Raw genomic sequence first — 20,855 nt, forward strand, 5'->3', positions numbered from 1 at the left:
TTGTTTTAAGAACAAATTTTAACCCAATATATCCAAAACATTATCAATGAGATAGAGGTATTTACAGCTTTTTCATTGAAATATGTCTTGGAAATTTGGTGTATAGTCTACACTCACAGCACATCTCAATTTGGATCTGTCACATTTTAAGTGCTCAACAGCCACATATGCCTACTGGTTACCACACTGGATGGAACCAAGCTAAAGCTACTCAAGCCCAAGACATGTACTTCTTCTCACCTATTACAAATTCTAATTCTAGTAACTCAGAACATGAGTGAACTGTTAGACAAGATTGCTAAGGTCCCAACGAAGTGGAATTCTGGGAATTCCCTAGTGGTGTAATGGTTAGGGCTCTGCCCTTTCATTGCAGAGGTACTAGGTTTGCTCCCTAGTGAGGGAACTAAAATCCCATAAGCTGTGCATGTGGCAAAAAAACAAACAAAACACACCCAAATGGAATTCATTTCAAAGACTGGGGTCTTTTATGTTTCAGACATTGTGTTAAGAATTTTCAGACTGGGGGGGAAGAGGGTTTTGGATGGGGGCGAAGAGTTGTTCACTTGTTTATTGAAGGGAATGAGTATGGTAATAGAAACAAATAAGTTTGGTCCTAATAAATTCTACTACTGGGAAAAACTCAAAGCACATGACCTAACAAAGGAAGAAAGGACCACATTAAGGATCAGCATATCCCTTAGCAGAAGGAAGAATGTGAAATAAAGAATTCAGCTGTACCAAGTATAGAGCTCTTCAGAAGGAGGTGTTTCACTGGCACTGAAATATCTTCAGAGAATATTATAACACAGAATTGGGCTCCAAGTCAAGTACACATTTAAGAAACAAATTTGAACACATTAAACTAGTAGCCGGTTTTAACCTGTTAACCAGGTTAAACCCTGGTTTAACATTCAACATTGTTAAATTTAAAATTGTTAACATTTAACAATTAACATTCAGGTTGTTTTTTCATTTTGTTCATTATTATTTTTATTATGTTAACTGCGTAACATAACACTTACAATCTTAGTCAATTTTAAGCATATATGTCACAAGTCTTAAGAACATTTATATTACTGTGTAGCCATCACCACATCCATTTCCAGAACTTTTCATTTTCCCAAACTGAAACTCTGTTCCCATTAAACAGTAACTCAACATTCCCATCTCGCCCAGTGCCTGGCACTCCCACTCTCCTTTCTGTCTCTATGAATTTAACAACTCTTAGGAACCTCATGGAAGTGGAATCATAGAGGATTTGTCCTTTGTGTCTGGCTTATTTCACTCAGCAATATCCTCCAGGTCCATCCATGCTGATGTCCCATTAACTTAACAGTTTGAACATTCTATGAATATCTTATGACTATGTAGAGAATATTAAGAGGGTTAAAACATTATTTTAAAATTTAGAAAACAATGCATACAAGAAAATGGACAAACTGGAAATACATATACCTAAATGTTAGTAGCAATGGTGGTTCAATAATTTAATGCACATGTGTGACTTTCAATTAGAAAAAATAAAGTGGCAATAACTTTTTTCAAATTCAATTACATTTCACTTTCAATCCATTCACTTTTAAACCCATCCAAGCTGTTTTTCTTTCCCTATAATCCTCACAGGCAGAATAATCTTAGGTAGATAAACCAAGAACCAATTAAACTTAACCACAATGACCACATTTCATATCAAGGAAACCAGGGAAGTCATTTGTGAAACTACAGAGATCCCCTGAACAGTCAAAAACCCTCTACTGTCAGGCATCTGAAGTATTTCCATAATGTTAAGTAAGCAGGAGTCAAATGAATTGTTTTTAACATCAATGTTTCTTAAAGCTTCAGAGTAAGTCAGCAACAGATCTAACATCACCTGTTAACTCTCCAAACTACAATGCAAGAAGCAACATCAAGGCTGCTGACCTTCTGGCCCTTGGAACCCTTAAAAGAGAGCTGGGCCCTCACCTTATAATCATTTACCCTCACTGCTTATTTCAGAATATCTGATTTAATTTTTTCCAAAAATGTCATCTGTATACTGAAAAACTGAAAAATCTACCAGAAGCAAGGGTAAACCACCCATGGCCTCCTCCTCCATAACGCTTCAGAATGTGACCAATAAGAACAAGAATCTTTATTTTTTTCATTAATGTATTCCTAGCACCAAGAATATCCCAAACTGTTCACTTTATCCATTTTTCCCAAGTCAGCATGAGTTCTTAGATGAAGCAAGCACCTATTGAGTATCTCTTCTAGCATTACATTGGACCCTGAAAGAATATTTTTAAAATAAGCCCATCTTTAAAAAGTTTAAAACCAAGATGCAGAAATTGCACAGATAAAGGAAATACAATTAAGCAACAATTCAAGGAACAATTGAGTGCTACTTGCTTCAAGTAGCAAGAAATAATATAGAATGATGTAGTTTGAAATGGCCTTCAGCAAAGAGATGGGGGGCGGGGGCAGGGGGGACAGAATGTGAGCCCTGAACAAAGAGCAGGTTAGATTTACTCAAGTAGGAAGGGAATTTCAAAAACATAATGAACAATGTCCTACTGAATGCATAAGCTCAGACTGACCTGAGCAGGTAGAACAAACTGGAAATGGAGAAAGTGAATAGAGCCTGGAATAAGACAATGGCAATGGAGACAAAAAAGGACAAATTTAATAAACCATCCTAGCAGTTTCTCCACCTTACCTGTACATTGGTATCTCTTGGGGAACTTTTAAAAATACTGATGCCTGGAACTGAATCTGGTAATTTTGACTTAGTTTGGGTACAATCTAGACATCATGATTTCTAAAAATTGCCCCAGCATTCTAATTTCCATCCAAAGTTAAGAATCACTGCCCTATCTTATCAACTGTACATTTTGAAAATAAAACTTTATTAAATTAAAAAAAAAAGAATCATTGCCTCAGAGGAAACACCAGTGTAACTTAAGTGACAACACAGGATGAAGAAGGAAGGCTCAAGAAATTACAACAAAATTTTTGAAGTATGTATCTATAAAAATTATGACATGACTGGGAGAATTCAAGAAGAGGAAAAAGTAAAAATACATGAGCCTTTCTGGATTTTTACCACTCCATCAACGAGTTCTATGTACTGAACCAGTTTTAATTAATCCAAACTGTCCCAATTCTCCATATACCATAATTACTCATCTAATATTTTTCAAAAGAAATAATCAAAACTGAAAGTGAACCATTTTTTAAAAATCAAGGTAAAGCTCAATGCAAAGACTATAAAATAAATACTTGATAAATTGCTTCAGGTTTCCCAGCTAGAAATAAACTCACCCTCCTTGCAATTCCCATGGTATTTTAGTAAAACCTATGATGGCACTCCCAAAAAATGTACCGTAGAGATGCTGTACGTTTCTGAAGGGAAGGACCAGAGCCTCACTCCTCCTCTTACACAGTGCCCAGCACAATACTCTGCAGATGACACACAGTATGAACTGAGTGACAAGAAGATACTGCCAGGTAAGTTCTGACTGTCACTGGAGGTTTTTGAATGCTTCATGAATAAGCAAACCCAGTTGATTCTGCTTCTTGCAGATCCTTTTACCCTAAGGTTTCTTCAAATGTGCTTCACTGCCCTCCCACTTTATCCTCACTCCAATACTTCTGGACAAGACACAGCCTGATCACTGTTATGTGAGTCAATTCAAGTGAACTATTAAACATTTTTATCTTTAGGAGAAACATGCTCAGAAATTTTTTTCTAAAATGTATTTCTGAATCTTGACATAGTTCCCTTCAAAAGCCCCATCATAATCCTTTAAATTCTACCCAACATCAATCACTGTTCTAGCTTTCACTTAAAGAGTAAGATGTTATGTAAGATGGCTATTATGGTCCCCATATCTTCAGCATAAATGAATATTTCCCACTTTTACTTACATCCGTGGCACAAAATAGAAAGTACTATTTAAAGAATCCAAGAGGTGACTAGCCCAAGACCTGACCAAACCTAAGACTGAAGGAATATTTTTTTAGACTGATTAGGAAGCTCTGGTATGGAGCAACGAGAACAGATTTATCACATACTCTCCCCTACAAAGGCTGTTTTTAAAGTGGTTTCCCAATCATAACTATTAGACACTTTCATATCACTTCAGCACTGCACATGATAGCAGGGAACTGATTCACATACATGCCATGAGGCCTTTGTTTCCCTCTTTAAGACTCCAATATCGTGAGTTAGTCTTCAAATTATTCATTTTTTACATTTTCTGATTTCCAGGCTTACATATGGGTTTTTAAATGCATCCCACATTTTCACTGTTGACTTATCAACTGCTTTTTCCATCTGATTTAACTAAGCCTCTAATCTCATTTTTCTGAGGTAGACTGCATAGGATCAAAACATGGCAACGGCTTAAAAAATTCAAAATGCTTGACTAATTTCATAATATGGTAGAAACAAGATAAACACAGGAAGGCATTCATCTTCACCCCAGGAATTCCATCATGACCCACCATTATATGTTCACTTGTGTAAGAATATAAATGAACAAACAAGATGTATGGCAAATGAACATATGAGAAAGTACCAAAGATCTTTTCCTGAAAACTATTAAGTAGACAAAAATCACTAGTTAGAAATAATTTGCATTGTCCTTCTTCCCTTTAAAATGATTCACTATAATTTTTAATTTATTCCTTCTTTACCACAGTAAAATATTAGATACAAGATCTAAACTATAGTAACCCTAAACCAGCGTTAAATAATTGAAATGGAACAGTATTAAGGAAATAAAAAAGACATTACTGATAGAAAATACAAGAACAGTTTTTTCCACAGCCAAAAAAAAAGGTGTTAAATTTCACAGTATTGGTTTTTAAACACAAATCTTAAGAGTTCAAAAACACTACTCACTTCACCTAACACAACAGTTCAGTTCAGTTGCTCAGTCATGTTCAACTTTGCCTACTTGGCAAAAACCTAGTCTTATCACACTGTATACAGTTCATTCAAGAAACTTCATCTTTTATAAATATTTTCAATATTCCCTTTTGCTCAAAATTATATGGTCACCTAGATGTGGTAAAAGAATTTCAGGGGTGTTAAAGGTTACTATCCATGTAGACACATGCTGAAATATGTAGACAGAGATGAAGAAATACAATTTCTGCAAGTTACTTTCAAATGTTTCATAGAAAAAAGGGGTGTATATATGTGCGCACACACACACACATATATTTATACACACAAACATATTTATCTGTTACTTGGTGAATCTAGATAAAGGGTTTACTGTATAATTTCTATAAGCTTAAAATTTTTCACACTAAAAAGTTGAGGAGAAAGGGGACACACAGTAAGCTATCTATCCATTCCTTGAAAAATTTTACTCCACCCAAAAGTCAATAAGCTAAAAACACATTTGACTGTTACAGTTAAAATACCTCAGACCCAACAATTATTACAGAAAACTCTTGTTACTTCAAAGAAAGTTTTGAAAAACACCTCAGAACCAACATCTGTCAGAGAAAATTCCTCTTACTCACATTGCCCATGTACTCCGAGAGCAGGTCCTGCAAGGCCTGGCGGACAGCATTACACTCTGCCACGATTCTCTCACGCCGGTCATCACGTGTGCAGGATGAATCAGCCATCAGGGCAGCCCCACTAATGATGCTTTCCAAGCGCTCCTCCAGGGAAGGCCTAAAGCGCTCCTCGCTGAAGCTCAAGGGGTCCACAATGATTTGTTTCTGCAAAGGAAGCGTTAGTGACTATTAGTGTCATCTCTATTTCCTTCAATATTCAAGAAGGTGAGGAAAATGCTGTTTAGAAACACCAATATATACCACAAAAAATTTGAATGTCTGAAACAAAGTTATACTTGGCAGATGAGGGGCAGCCCACACAAGTTGGCTGATGGTGGATTACTTCTTAAAGAAGGCACTGGAAGCAATACTATCAAGCTGAAGTGTTCTGAATAAGGTATGATATCTCAAATGCAAACAGAAATATGTCAGCACAAAAATCATGTTCATGCTACTTAATCTGAATATCTAAAGGTCAACGTATATCATAATAGTAAGTTACCAAATGAGAATTACAAGAAAAATAAACATCAGCACTTTTTCTATGTACAGAGTGTAAAACTGTCACATGATAATAACAGAACTGTTTCACCATACATACACACAAAAAAGCACTGACTTTTGTTGTCAAGGTTTCAGAAAAGTCATTTATAATCAGTTTCAACTGTCCTCACCTTATACATTTCAAAGTTTATAAATGATTCAGTCTCAAATTTATTCTGCTAATTCCAAATTAAGAGACTTTATTACCTCAAAGACCTTCAGGTATTCTGTAAGAGATGATAGCAATCTGTCCCAAAAAAGCCACTCTCTAAGATACAACTGCCCCCAAAAGAATAAATCCTTCCTCTGTCTCCCCTTTACTCCCCCAACTCCACTCAAATTGAGATTTACCACTGATGAATAAAGTCAGGTCACAAGTAAGCTACAGGTACAAGGTCTAACATCAACAATCGCAGGACAGGATCTACTGGCCTTCCATAGACTTTCCACTCAATACAATTCATCCTCACACCAATAAATCTCTGTACAAATATTTTGCCTTTATTTTTCTTTATAGGGACTATGTTCTTATTGATTTCAATTTAAATGCCAAGTTTTTTTTTTCCCGTAAAAAAAGCCTGCCCTTTTCCAATAAATATACATTTCTTCTTTCTTTTTCAAAAAATCATCCGTTTCAAAACTGAACATATGATTCCTTCAGTTTAATATTAACCTACATTATAGCTGATAGTTTTTCTTACCAGACTAAGTTACTGCAGTTATTTCTCTGGTCAAAACTGAATACACAATGCCTTCTTCACAATGACCAATAGGAAGGAGGAAGGAATGGTCACAGGATTTTAACAGTCACAGAACTTCAACAGATCTATAAGCATTTAGTCCAACCCCCTCATTTTATGAATGAAGTTTCACTGTACCCTAAAGAGGTTAAGTGACCTCTAATAGATACAACTCAACTTAGGGCAAAATGTAACCCTTATTGCCTTGAATGAGGCCAGTAGCTAATACTATCAAATTTGAAGGGGAAAAACAACAGTGCCAGTTAATTGTAAGATATATCTTAAGAATTTGCTGTAAGTTCATTTAATGTTTAAGGCTCTGGGGTAAAAATTCAGTTCTAACATCATAGACTTTTGACTTAACACTGTCTTTACCCAAACCAAAGTAAAGAGGTGAGACAAAGGAAAGAAAAATCAAGAAAAACTGTTAAAATGCACTCTATTATATTCATTCTGTACTTCAAAGCATTCCTACTTATGAAAGGATGCTTGTTACCTGAAAGGTAATTTTCTCTTATGATAATTTTTTTTTTTTAATTAACAGTTGATTCAAAAAAAAAAGCAAACAACTTAAAGATATCTTGAACTGCTGCCATCTACTGGAAGCCATGAGGCATTGTGGGTAGGAATTTAAAACCATAAAATGCATTCCCAAAAACTACGACTAGAGTTGACACATAGGATAGTGTGTGCACAGAATATATACACAGAACATATCTGGGGCATCATTTATAAGACGTGATTATATGGCATTATGCTAACAAAGTATTTTAATCCTAAATTTGCTCCCACTTGATTCAATTTTGTCTTTATTACAATTTAGTTACTGAGAAGCGTGTCTAGGCAAATAAGATTAAGATGACAGCACTTTTGCTGTAGTCATTTATGATGTGTCTATAACTCTCACTAGACTGTGAGTACCTGGAGCACACAGCCTAAGTGCACTTTGCCTCTGTATCTTCCATAGGTTCACATCTCCCAGAAGGTGAAAATCTTGGTTGAAATGAATTGAATTCATATCTAAAGAATGACCTCTTAGGAAACACAAGTTGCATTAAAAAAATTCAGAAGTTTAATTAAAACTAAAAAAGAAAAGAGAAGGGATGGTGAAAAGGGACAGGAGGGGAGGGCAAGAAAAAATAAACGCTTTAGGTCAAGATCAAGTTGACTGATGGTTCATAAAATTTCTTTCAATTTACACTACAAATCTAAGTCGAAATTGAGCAATCATGAGAAACCTTAATCACATTTCCCCACAAATCTGTTAACTTTGAGGGATCATCAAGAGCCTGAAGTCTCATCCCAAGTATAACTTACATCAAAGTTATTGAGGGCATATGCCAGTTCTCCTCCTCCACCCGGGTGCTGAGAGGCATCATCTGATGCAGTGGCCTGGGCTGCATTAGAAATTCCTGTGACTGCCTGTTGTAGCTGCTTGTATATCAGGTCTCTGTTGGCCTTGTAGGCTGCAACGTCAGGGTGCTGTAGGCATGCCTGGGATGCAGTATAGAGGATTGGAACGTTTTTCTGCAGGATTCCTCTGGCTGCAGCCATCTGATCACGATGGCCCACATCTTTCAGTTCCTACAAAAGTAAAACAAGAATATGGGTTCTATTCATAAATATTTGACAGTGAATTCTAAAAAGTTAGAATTTCTGCTAATTAGATGTTATTTCCATTAACAGTTTGGCTTGAAAGTTCATCACAAAGGTCACAGTATGACTTAGTAGCTGAGAGTTCAAACTTTCCCAAAACACAAAGACCTGATTTTCAATCTCCAGCTCTAGTTTTTACTATTATGATCCTATTTAAACTCTCCATATTCACTTTCTCCTTCTGTAAAATAGGAGCAATATTTTGTTCTCTTACAAATGCCTTGAGGATTAAATGGAAAAATGCATGTAAGGCATCTAGAAGAGCACTAATAAAAAACAAAACCGTGAAAACTAGCATCTTGATTACAACCTTATTAAGACGGATATACCTATTTCAACTAAAATACAAAAAATAAAGAGACATTTAAACACAGCAAAATTTATTAAGAGGACTTCTTTTTTATTAAGTTATAAAAGTTCACTGAGAGAGTTTTGTGAAATTTGGGATGAGATACCACCGATATCTCAAAACCACAAACTATTCAAACCAGCCAGGTGAGAATATGGAAGGCTGTTCTCCCAAGTACAGAACATCCTGTTTCCCCTTTCCCATCCCAAAGACCACTTTAGGACCCAGATTATTAGGGCATAAAGCTGAAGTCCATGGACTCCATGACTTTAACCCAAACGGTTTGTATTAATATTTCACTATAATACTCTATAGTGATGCAGTCTTAGGTGAACTATTCTTTCTCAATTTCCTCTATCCCATAATTATAATTCACAGTTAAAATGATCTGAGGTTCCTAACATGGTTTCAACTACCAGCATTTGCTTGGTAAACTGGGTGAATATGCTAAGTGATACCAACAATAAACAAGATGGGAAAGGAGTACTTCTGGTATTCCTGCATTACTGCAATTACTCAGAGAAAACTAAGTCTTCAGTAAATGTGGATTTGCCACCAAAGAAGAAAAATGTAAGTGATAACCATAACTGACCACCAACTGTTTCAACTCTATTTTATGTGTGATCCTAGAATTTCAACATTAATGTCATCAACTGAGTCCTGGAGTATAATTTAAATGTTTTTAAAGTAAGTACAACACGTGCAAACAGTAAGAGAAAACTCACTTAGAAAGGCCAAGTCAATTACTCAATTTAAAGTCTGACTTAACTGTTTATGGGTCATCTTTCTAAATGAGTTCCTAATTAAGCATTAGAGACACTAAACTGGCTTTTTTCTGAAATTTCATCTCACTATGTTTTAGGTTTGCATCTGTATTGAAACTTTGTACAATATGACAGCTTACTTTTCCTGCTAGAATTATTTTCTCATTTGGAATATGAATTTGCAAGTAATAGCTCATAGCACTTCATGCCCTGTAGCACAATACATTAGGCTAAATATTTAGAAACAGAACCCCGTGGATTTTGATTATCAGTGATCATTTCAAGACTCAAGCTATGACAAGGGGTTGAGGCTCACCATTATGCTTAAATAGCTGGTGCACATGTTCTGTATGGCATTTCCTAAATGTCTTCCCTCACCACAACCTCAGGGACTTTTACGCTTTCTAAGAAGGCATTTGCCTTTATAATATCCTCTATTTTATAGAAACACTTTGCAATCAACTTTGTGGATACGCCTAAATCACCATAGTCTTTTACAAAGGTTAGCAAAGACACTTGTGGTCACCCAAAGTTATATAATAGGTGCCACAATTCCTGTTCAACACATGTTTCCTAGAGCTATTTCCCGGCCTGGTATGATAAACTCCTACCTTCCCAAAGACTACATGAGGTTCAATACTCAAAAAGGACACCATGGACTTAGAGGGTGATCATTTTAAGACTCAAGCTACGACAAAGGGCTAGGCTTACCATTATATGAAAGCGCCTGATGCACACGTGCTGTGTGGCATTTTCTGAATATCTTGCCCTCACCACAACGTATCTTTGACAGACTTCTTTTTACAAGCAAGGAGGATGTATTTTCATCTATGATGAAAATGACAGCTACCATCATTTGTCCTAACTGCTAAAGTGTTCTAGCTTCTCTCTTTTTAGAAGTGCTTCTGCCATAGCATAAAGAACTAGATTTTAAATAAAGATAGGAAAACAGACACTATCACAAGGCAGCACTAGTTAATGTAATAAGAAAAATGATCAATCATAAGAACACTTCTCAAAATATACAGTGCTAGGACTTCCCTGGTGGTCCAATGGCTGAGACTCCATGCTCCCAATTCAGGTCTGATCCCTGGTCAGGAAACTAGATCCCACATGCTGCAACTAAAATCCAATGCGGCCAAAAATAAGATACAGGGGGCTGGTAAGTAATTCAGCTTAATGGGGGGAAATAAACTATTAAGCAATTTAATAGATTACATACAAAATTAGAGTTCCTTGGTCTACTTTAGGCTTAATTCCCCAGTGTGACCAAACAAACTCAGGAACAAACAAAACGAAGTGGAAATGACTCCTTCCAACGTAATTTGAACTAACCATCACACAAGTAACCAAGAAACAGAAGCTAAGTTCTAAACAATCCAGAACACTTTCTAACCAAGATCTGAAAATTCAAATGACAATTTCCTCTCATGTCCCTCTTAACAATATAAAATTGCAGCCATAGTTACTTTTGATCAGATGTCTTCTCTTGGATTCAAATGACTACACTTAAAAAATGGTCCATGGTCAAACCCATCCAGTCCACATGATTTACACATAAAACAGACAGTGGCAATATTATCCGTTACCAATTTGTTCACACTTTCAGAAAAATAATCACGAAAATCAGAGTTGACAGACTAGGTAAGAAGCACTATGTTTTTAACAAACCTATCTCAACAAGCTCGTGTACCTGGGTGGGTGGAACGTAAACATCAAAGCAGTCCATCTTTAGCATTTTAGGGAGGCAGAGCTGACAATGTACGGCAGAAGTAGTCCTCCTCAGAAAAACCAGCGTTGGTGCTATGGCAGATCCTTACCCCTACCATCTATTTCACCCTGACAGTCAAAGAAGAGTCTGCAGCCAGTCTAATAGAAATTCAAGACTTCTACTCAGCAAATGATGTTCTAGCCCAAGAAAGTAACAGATTACGGACACACACAGAATCCCACTCCAGATGGATCTGCAGTACAGCAAATGAGGTTTTTCTCTCATTTGTTAAACAAGTATTTATTGAACACTACTGTATCTAGGCAGTGTTCTAGGCACTAGGAATTACAGTAGCAGATTAAACAATATGCCTGTCTTCTGGAGCCATACAGCCTAGGTTCAAAACTGGCTCTACCACTTCTAGATGAATGTCTGTGCCATATTAATTAACCTCGCTACACTACAGTTCCTCCATCTATAAAATTAATATCTGATCAATTATAGGATCTACTTTACACTACTTTTGTGAGGATTAAACAAATTTGTCCTTACAAAGTGCTTATAACAGTGTTTAGTGCATAGTAAACACCTTTTGAAAGTTATTCACTATTATTTTCAACACCATCCTCACCCCTACACCATGTTCCAAAAAAAACCCCTTAATGACAAACTGGTAGATTCCAGAGCTCCTGTACACCTTGTAAGGTTCAGCATTTCCTCACTGGGTGGCTGTTGCTTAAATGGTACAGGGGAGCTAAAGCAGCCAAGTATGCACATCATATCCAAATACTGCTCGTGAGGAAATCCCTTTTCTGGACTAGGGTTACCTGTAAAGATAAAAGGCTTGATGAGGAAGTGAACTATTACATACCACACCTGGGGAGAGAAGGAAAGGTCAAAGGTGAAAACAGTCTAGGATACTAAGCACACAGCAGTAGAGGAATTTTGCCAGAAAACACAAAGTGTAGAAAACTGTGACCAGTAACTAAAGGAGGCCAGTGGAAAGTACCTAAAATGGAGAGTGAAGATTCCACCAGGCTGGCACATTAGGATAAAATGAATTGCTATTTAATTCCCAAGAAAAGCATTCAGTTCAGTTCAGTCATTCAGTCGTGTCCAACTCTTTGCAACCCCATGAGTCGCAGCACGCCAGGCCTCCCTGTCCATCACCAACTCCCGGAGTTCACTCAAACTCATGTCCATCGAGTCGGTGATGCCATCCAGCCATCTCATCTTCTGTCGTCCCCTTCTCCTCCTGCCCTCAATCTTTCCCAGCATCAGAGTCTTTTCCAATGAGTCAATTCTTCGCATGAGGTGGCCAACGTATTGGAGTTTCAGCTTCAGCATCAGTCCTTCCAATGAACACCCAGGACTGATCTCCTTTAAAGTGGACTGGTTGGATCTCCTTGCAGTCCAAGGGACTCTCAAGAGTCTTCTCCAACACCACAGTTCAAAAGCATCAATTCTTCAAGCTCAGCTTTCTTCACAGTCCAACTCTCACATCCATACATGACCACTGGAAAAACCATACCCTTGACTAGACGGACCTTTGTTGGCAAAGTAGTATCTCGGCTTTTCAATATGCTATCTAGGTTGGTCATAACTTTCCTTCCAAGGAGTAAGCACCTTTTAATTTCATGGCTGCTATCACCGTCTGCAGTGATTTTGGAGCCCCAAAAAATAAAGTCAGCCACTGTTTCCCCATCTATTTCCCATGAAGTGATGGGACCAGATGTCGTGATCTTCCTTTCTGAATGTTGAGCTTTAAGCCAACTTTTTCACTCTCTTTCACTTTCATCAAGAGGCTTTTTAGTTCCTCTTCACTTTCTGCCAAAAGGGTGGTATCATCTGCATATCTGAGGTGACTGATATTTCTCCCGGCAATCTTGATTCCAGCTTGTGCTTCTTCCAGCCCAGCGTTTCTCATGATGTACTCCCATCTCTTTCAGAATTTTCCACAGTTTATTGTGATCCACACAGTCAAAGGCTTTGGCATAATCAATAAAGCAGAAATAGATGTTTTTCTGGAACTCTCTTGCTTTTTCCATGATCCAGCGGATGTTGGCAATTTGATCTCTGGTTCCTCTGCCTTTTCTAAAACCAGCTTGAACATCTGGAAGTTCATGGTTCACGTATTGCTGAAGCCTGGCTTGGAGAATTTTAAGCATTACTTTACTAGCGTGTGAGATGAGTGCAATTGTGCGGTAGTTTGAGCATTCTTTGGCATTGCCTTTTTTTGGGATTGGAATGAAAACTGACCTTTTCCATTAGTTTCAAGAAATACACACCAAGCCCCAGGCCCTATAATAGGTTGTATTATGATCGGGGGCACACAGGCACCCAAAGCCAACCTATTCAACATATTCTACTGTAGGAGGATAAAGGCTAAAGAATCAGGCCCAAGGAAAACTGTAAGTGACCATGAAATACTAGAAACCCAAGACAAACTTTAGAATCTATCACTCAAGATACCAGCAGAAAACAGATGGTAAGATCAGACTAGGTAATTCAAAGATGTTGAGAGACTATGCTACAAAATTATGGAGATAAAGTACAGAAAAACCACAGGCTATTAGGGCACTTGGGCCCAAAGAGACAAAATGAGACAACAGTTACCAGAAACCTGGGAATGAGGCAGAGGGAGAACACAACCCAAAAGAGGCTATGACATTTAGCCACCAAGGACAACCAGGAGGTAGGGATAAACCCCAGTTCACTGCCCTCTGATCTCCTAATGGTGTTCCCACTAGCCAACCCAACCAGAAGCCAGAGGAGAAAGAAGCCCCTGGATGCAGCCCTGTAGACAGGTTAGGCTCCTGGGGCAGAGAGTAGGGTAATCAAGGGCAGAAAACAGATATGGAGGGGCTTATAGAAGATCTTTGGCACATTAACGAGTAACTTCAAGATTTTTATGACATCTTATTTGGGAAGCATTTTTTTTTTTTTAATACATCAGGGAATTATAATTAAGGAACTCTTCACGGACTCAAAGCACACAGAATTAAAACTCAGGTAACATTTTTCTCCAGTACGTTTCTCCAGTAGCATACAAAATTCTGGACTATTACTGTGTTTATCTCAAGATCATTAATTTACTTATTCCACCATTTTGAAAAATATGCAATAGTGTCAGTCTAAATATTCTCACTTTCCTCAAATCATAGTAAGTCTTCATAAATCAAGATCAGACTAGGTTTTAAGAGAGTAGGACTATTCATCAAACTATTTTTTAAATATAACATTTATTTCACATATTCAAAAGAGAACTTATATCAAGAACATCCAGTAAAATCAATTGTGAACATAATTTTGGCAGCTTGCCATATTTATAGAATAACCATACTATCATACAACAAGTTCTTAGAATTAAACAGGTCCAGCACAAAGAAAAAAATAACTGTGATTTATGTGATGGAGACATAAGCTAATTTAAGGACAAATGATAAAAGTGCACTGAGCCTACATTAACTAAATTACTCAGGCAATACAACAAATCTAGCTATATTATCATGTATAATACTAAGTACTGGAAATGTAAAATCAGGATCCCGTATGTGCAGATTCAGTCTGATCAAATGAAATATGAGCAATAACTACTATTCACCAACTGCCCACTGCTGAGGGCCTACTAAGAATCTGGTGCTATATTAAATACTTCACATACATTATTTAATTCAATCTTCTCAATTTTTATTCTAATGTTAATGTAACCAAATTAAAGTCTAAGTCTCCAAAGCTGAAGCTAAAATATACTGAACATTTACATTATGGACCCCATTTTCCTCATGCCTGTCAGAGCGCTCTTGTTGAATGTTCCTGTTCTCAGGAAGGTCTACCCTGTCACAGCAGAAAGATTTTCATTACCCCGAGTCAGATATAGTTAATTGCTTTCCTCTTTCCAATGATCAGTAAGGAATGGGCACATTATACAATCCATTATTTAGGGCAAATCTGTTAAAGGCTTCTAGATCATTTGCTTATTCAGAGAGACATGGAAGAAACAACCTTTTCTTCCTCACTGGACATACTGACTGTGTGCAAATGCCATGCCTACAGCCTCTTCAGTGACGCACACTGAAGATGGCAGTGCTGGAAAATGTAAAGACATGGAAACCTTGATGATACTTGCAAAACCTTTAAATTTAACAACCCTGAAGTCACTTAACCTATCCTGGGGCTTCTAATCAGTGAGGAAATAAACCCCGCAATGTTCATGCAATTTAGGGGCTAGGTTTTCTGTAAACTGCAGTGCAAAATTATCCTAACCAATATAGGTATCAGCTAACAATAATAAGAATTCATCTTTTCAGGACTTTTAAGAAATAAGAATAGCACAAGCTTAATCAGGGCTGTGCAAGTTATTAGAGTCAGAAGGTGACACATGTATCCCCTCTAGAGAACACGCATCTAACACACAGCATCCAATATAAAGGGCACAGAAAGACTTCAAGCATCCCAAGAGCGAAACACCAAAGGGTGAGCAAAAGCTGGAAAAATAGGAACACTATTCCACATGTCACACAACATAAATTCCTAATACTATAAAATCTAGAAATAACAAATGATAAATACTTAAAAGTTACAAAACATGGAGGGCAAGGTACTTTCTGATATAGAATTCCAATATATTGTTGACTGGATTTTTAGAAGTCTGAATTAAATTTCACCATCAACTCAAGTTCATCCTTGAACACAGAGAAGAAAGGCGTATCACTTCTCTGAATGCTACTGCAAACTGCTAAGGTACCTGAAGTAAAATTTTCACAGGAATCAAAACAGGAGCATAATATGGATACAACCTAATTCTAACTTTAGTAACAATACTGAAGGACACATCATAAACTAAATGTCTTAATGGAACTATGTTAGAAGAGGGAGATATTGGCACCTTTTGAAGACTTAGGTTAAATGGATTTTTCCCACTAGGTAATAATATAAACAACTCAAATATATCCCCAAATCATGACCGTACCTGTTGTCTTTTGGCTGCCATAATGTTCAGTTTATCCACTTCAGGTTTCAGGGCTTTATACTGTATTCCCAAGTCCTGTTCAGTGCCAGCATTCCTCAGTTTCAAGATACCATCTTCTACCTATAAAACACAACCCCACAAAAGAAAAATTCTCAACAATACAAGTCTGTACATAAAGAAGATATAGAACTTTTTATTCCTTTCAACAGCTACTCAGATAATAATCCAAACTTCCTCTTAAATTTACATTTGGGCAGGTACCACATGGGAGTTTTACGGGAGGTAGGAAAAGATCATATTATTTTGGCTTTCATGTAAAAGGATATAATTTACCATATCTTGATTTCTCAACTCTGGAACTCTGCTGGTACAAAGAAATGCTTAATCACTACCACAAAAAGGGAAGAAGTCAAAAACAATACCTTTTCTGCAAAGACAACACAGGCCCACAGCACAGCCAGTATGATGTCCACGTGGAATAGAGGAGCAAGTGGAAATTAAAAACATTCCTGGTCCACTTAGGTAAACCAAGTTCATAACCAAACCAAATCCTAAGGAATGTTGAACTAAGTATGGCCAGCAGCAGCCTCACTGTGATAGAACAAATTACAGACATCAGCCTGTACTTACAAGTTTCAGCTGAACAAGTAATTTGTAGACATCTGCCATGTCAGCCAAAATAAGCAGCCGGGTAACAGCAGAGAGCAAAGCCCGAGCTGCCCGAACCATGTTGCCACGCTTCACAGAAGAGCAGGGATCATCTGCAAACTCTCCTGCAGCACTCTTCATCAAATCACCTGTTTTACAGAATGGAAAATAAACTCAGCAGGAATGAACCAAATAACTGGTCTACATTTTAAAAAACGATAATTCAAACTTTGTATATTCATACACAGAATTTAAGGATTTTCATTTCTGCTATTTTCCTCTTGCATTTGTCTTCTAGCTGTCACTAAGACAAGCAACTGCATATATTCCTGGTAAAAGCACAGTATCTGCAAAGTGATTTAGCACTACATATCAAAAGCCTTAAAAATACTTCTTTCCAATTTGAAAAAAAATACTTCTTTCCATTGATCTAGTAATACTCCTTTCCAAAAAGGACCATTATATGTATCCTATAGGGAAAAAAATTCAAGATTTGAATGGGAAGAAAAAAATGGATCTAACACAATCTACCCGCACATCCAAAGAATGATACAGAAACATAGCAACCATTATGAAGGAACACCACACCTCATTAGGCATTTCAACTATCTAATGCATAGAGCTCAAACAGAAACTCACTGGTATGTGAAAAGACAAGAGCTCGTCACAGACTCATTCATCTTCCTCATAGCAAAACACTTCCAACAGTTCAAATGCCCAAGCAAGTATCTAGGTTAAGTAAATTATGGTAAAGCCTACAATTGACTAGTATGCAAATATTAACATATATATGTAAACGTTAAAGTTTATGAAATCTTAAACAGAAAAAAGATGAAATGATAAATGTATATAATCTGTGCTTTAAAAAAAGGAAAAAGATTGGAGTAAAAATACAAATAACAATTATATAAGATACGATCTAATTCTACATTATTCTGGATTTATACAAACATTTTCTGTAACAGACATCATATTCATAACTTTAAAAATTAACCTAAAAATATATACATTTTACTAGTTATGAGGAATATCCAGCTTATACAATCCCACCTTCAACAATGCTAAGAAGTTCTAACATTTCCTAGAAACTTGTAAAGTAACTTATACTTTTTTGTTATGTGTTTCTAATAATAATCATTTAAGCTGCTTATCATTTTCTCTTTTCTTATAGTTGGAAGTAGCAGAAGAGCCAGGGCCTGTTCCTCTCTACGGTGACTATCTTTGGATTCCTGGAAAAGCAATTACTCCCTCCTTCAACTGAACATGTCCACTTCAGATTCTTCCACAAATGTAAAAAAGCACACTCTCATGAAGCCACACTAATTCTGAAGAGACCTACAAAACTTCTCTTAACTATCAAAATTTTAGTTGTAGAATACGAGCTTTAGCGGGGGAGTTAAATTCACCCTCAGTTCAGTCGCTCAGTCATGTCTGATTCTCTGCGACCTCATCGACTGCAGTACGCCAGGCTTCCCTGTCCGTCACTAACTCCCAGAGGTTGCACAAACTCATGTCCATCAAGTCAGTGATGCCATCCAACCATCTGATCCTCTTTCGTCCCCTTCTTCTGCCTTCAATCTTTCCAAGCACTAGGGTCTTTTCCAATGAGTCAGTTCTTCAAATCAGGTGGCCAAAGTATTGGAGCTTCAAGCTTCAGCAACAGTCCTTCCGATGTATGTTCAGGGCTGATTTCCTTTAGAATTGACTGGTTTGATCTGCTTGCTGTCCTAGAGACTCACAAGGGTCTTCTCCAACACCATAGTTCAAAACCATCAATTATTAGGCACTGAGCTTTCTTTATGGTCCAACTCTCACATCCATACATGACCACTGGAAAAACCGTAGCTTTTATTATATGGACCTTTGTCTGCAAAGTATATGTCTCTGCTTTTTAATATGCTGTCTAGGTTGGTCATAGCTTTTCTTCCAAGGAGCAAGCATCTTTTAATTTGATGGCTCCAGTCACCATCTGTGGTGACTTTGGAGCCCAAGAAAATAAGTCTCTCACTGTTTCCATTGTTTCCCACCTATTTGCCATGAAGTGATGGGACTGGATATCATGATCTTCATTTTTGAATGCTGAGTTTTAAGCCAGCCTTTTCACTCTCCTCTTTCACTTTCATCAAGAGGCTCTTTAGTTCCTCTTCACTTTCTGCCATAAGAGTGGTGTCATCTGAGGTTTTTGATATTTCTCCCGGTAATCTGAATTCCAGCTTGTGCTTCATCCAGCCCAGCATTTCACATGATGCATATAAGTTAAATAACCAGGGTAACAAGATACAGCCTTGATGTACTCCTTTCCCAATCTGGAACCAGTCCGTTGTTCCATGTTTGGGTCTAACTGTTGCTTCTTGACCTGCATACAGATTTCTCAGGAGGCAGGTAAGGTGGTCCGGTATTCCCATCTCCCATCCAAGTACTAACCAGGCCCGACCCTGCATTGGTTCCGAGATCAGACTAGATCGGGCACGTTCAGGGTGGAATGGCCATAGAGTGTATTCCCATCTCTTGAAGAATTTTCCACAGTTTGTTGTGATCCACACAGTCAAAGGCTTTCACGTAGTCAATAAAGCAGAGTAGATGTTTCTCTGGAACTCTCTTGTTTTTCAGTGATCCAACAGATGTTGGCAATTTGATCTCTGGTTCCTCTGCATTTTCTAAATCCAGCTTGATCATCTGGAAGTTCTTGGTTCATGTACTGTTGAAGCCGGGCTTGGAGAATTTTGAGCACTGCTTTGCTAGCTAGCATGGTGAGATGAGGGAAACTGTGTGGTAGTTTGAGCATTCTTTGGCATTGCCTGTCTTTAGGAGTGGAATGAAAACTCAACTTTTCCAGTCCTGTTGCCACTACTGAGTTTTCCAAATTTGCTGGCATATTAGTGCAGCACTTTCACAGCATCATCCTTCAGGATGTGAAATAGCTCTACGGAATTCCATCACCTCCGCTAGCTTTGTTCAAAATGATGCTTCCTAAGGCCCACCTGACTTCCCACTCCAGGATGTCTGGCTCTAGTTGAGTGATCACACCACTGTTGTTATCCATCTCATTAAGATCTTTTTTTGTCTATTTCTTCTGTGTATTCTTGCCACCTCTTCTTAATCTCTTCTGCTTCTGTTAGGTCCATACCATTACTGTCCTTTATTGGGCCCATTTTTGCATGAAATGTATCTAATTTTCTTGAAGAGATCTCTAGTCTTTCCTATTCTATTGTTTTCCTCTATTTCTCTGCATTGATCACTGAGGAAGGCTTTCTTATCTCTCCTTGCTATTCTTTGGAACTCTGCATTCATATGGGTATATCTTTTCTTTTCCTCTTTGCCTTTAGCTTCTCTTTTCTCAGCTATTTGTGAGGCCTCCTCAGACAACCAATTTGCATTTTTGCATTTCTTCCTCTTGGAGATGGTCTTGATCCCTGCCTCCTGTACAATGTCACGAATCTCCATCCATAGTTCTTCAGGCACTCTTGTCTATCAGATCTAATCCCTTGAATCTATTTCTCACTTCCGTTGTATAATCATAAGGGATTTTACTTAGGTCATACCTGAACAGTCTAGTGGTTTTCCCTACTTTCTTCAATTTAAGTCTGAATTTTACAATAAAGAGCTCATGATCTGAGCCTCGTCAGCCTCAAGTCTTGTTTTTGCTGACTCTATAATGCTTCTCCATCTGTGGCTGCAAAGAATATAATCAATTTGATTTCGGTTTTGACCATGTGGTGATAACCATGTGTAGAGTCTTCTCTTGTGTTGTTGGAAGACGGTGTTTGCTATGACCAGTGCCTTTTCTTGGCAAAATGCTGTTAACCTTTGCCTTGCTTCATTTTTCACTCCAAGACCAAACCTGTCTGTTACTCCACGTACCTCTCGACTTCCTACTTTTGCATTCCAGTCCTCTATGATGAAAAGGACATCATTT

The 20,855-nt window shown here is 37.5% G+C and overlaps 1 protein-coding gene across 3 annotated transcripts in view; it reads right to left on the reverse strand.

The window, feature by feature from the left end:
- The window catches only part of CTNNA1 (catenin alpha 1), a 334,496-nt gene that overhangs the window by 99,973 nt on the left and 213,668 nt on the right, over positions 1–20,855 (reverse strand). For all 3 annotated transcript variants that reach the window (XM_040239992.1, XM_040239991.1, XM_040239993.1), the window contains 4 exons: positions 16,922–17,088; positions 16,292–16,411; positions 8,157–8,423; positions 5,518–5,721 (listed from right to left, as the gene is read on the reverse strand). In XM_040239992.1, coding sequence (XP_040095926.1) covers positions 5,518–5,721; positions 8,157–8,423; positions 16,292–16,411; positions 16,922–17,088 — 758 coding nt within the window. The remainder of the gene's footprint in view (positions 1–5,517; positions 5,722–8,156; positions 8,424–16,291; positions 16,412–16,921; positions 17,089–20,855) is intronic.

Source organism: Oryx dammah, unplaced genomic scaffold (genome assembly GCF_014754425.2).
Source record: "Oryx dammah isolate SB20612 unplaced genomic scaffold, SCBI_Odam_1.1 HiC_scaffold_5, whole genome shotgun sequence".
Classification (NCBI taxonomy): Eukaryota; Metazoa; Chordata; class Mammalia; order Artiodactyla; family Bovidae; genus Oryx; species Oryx dammah.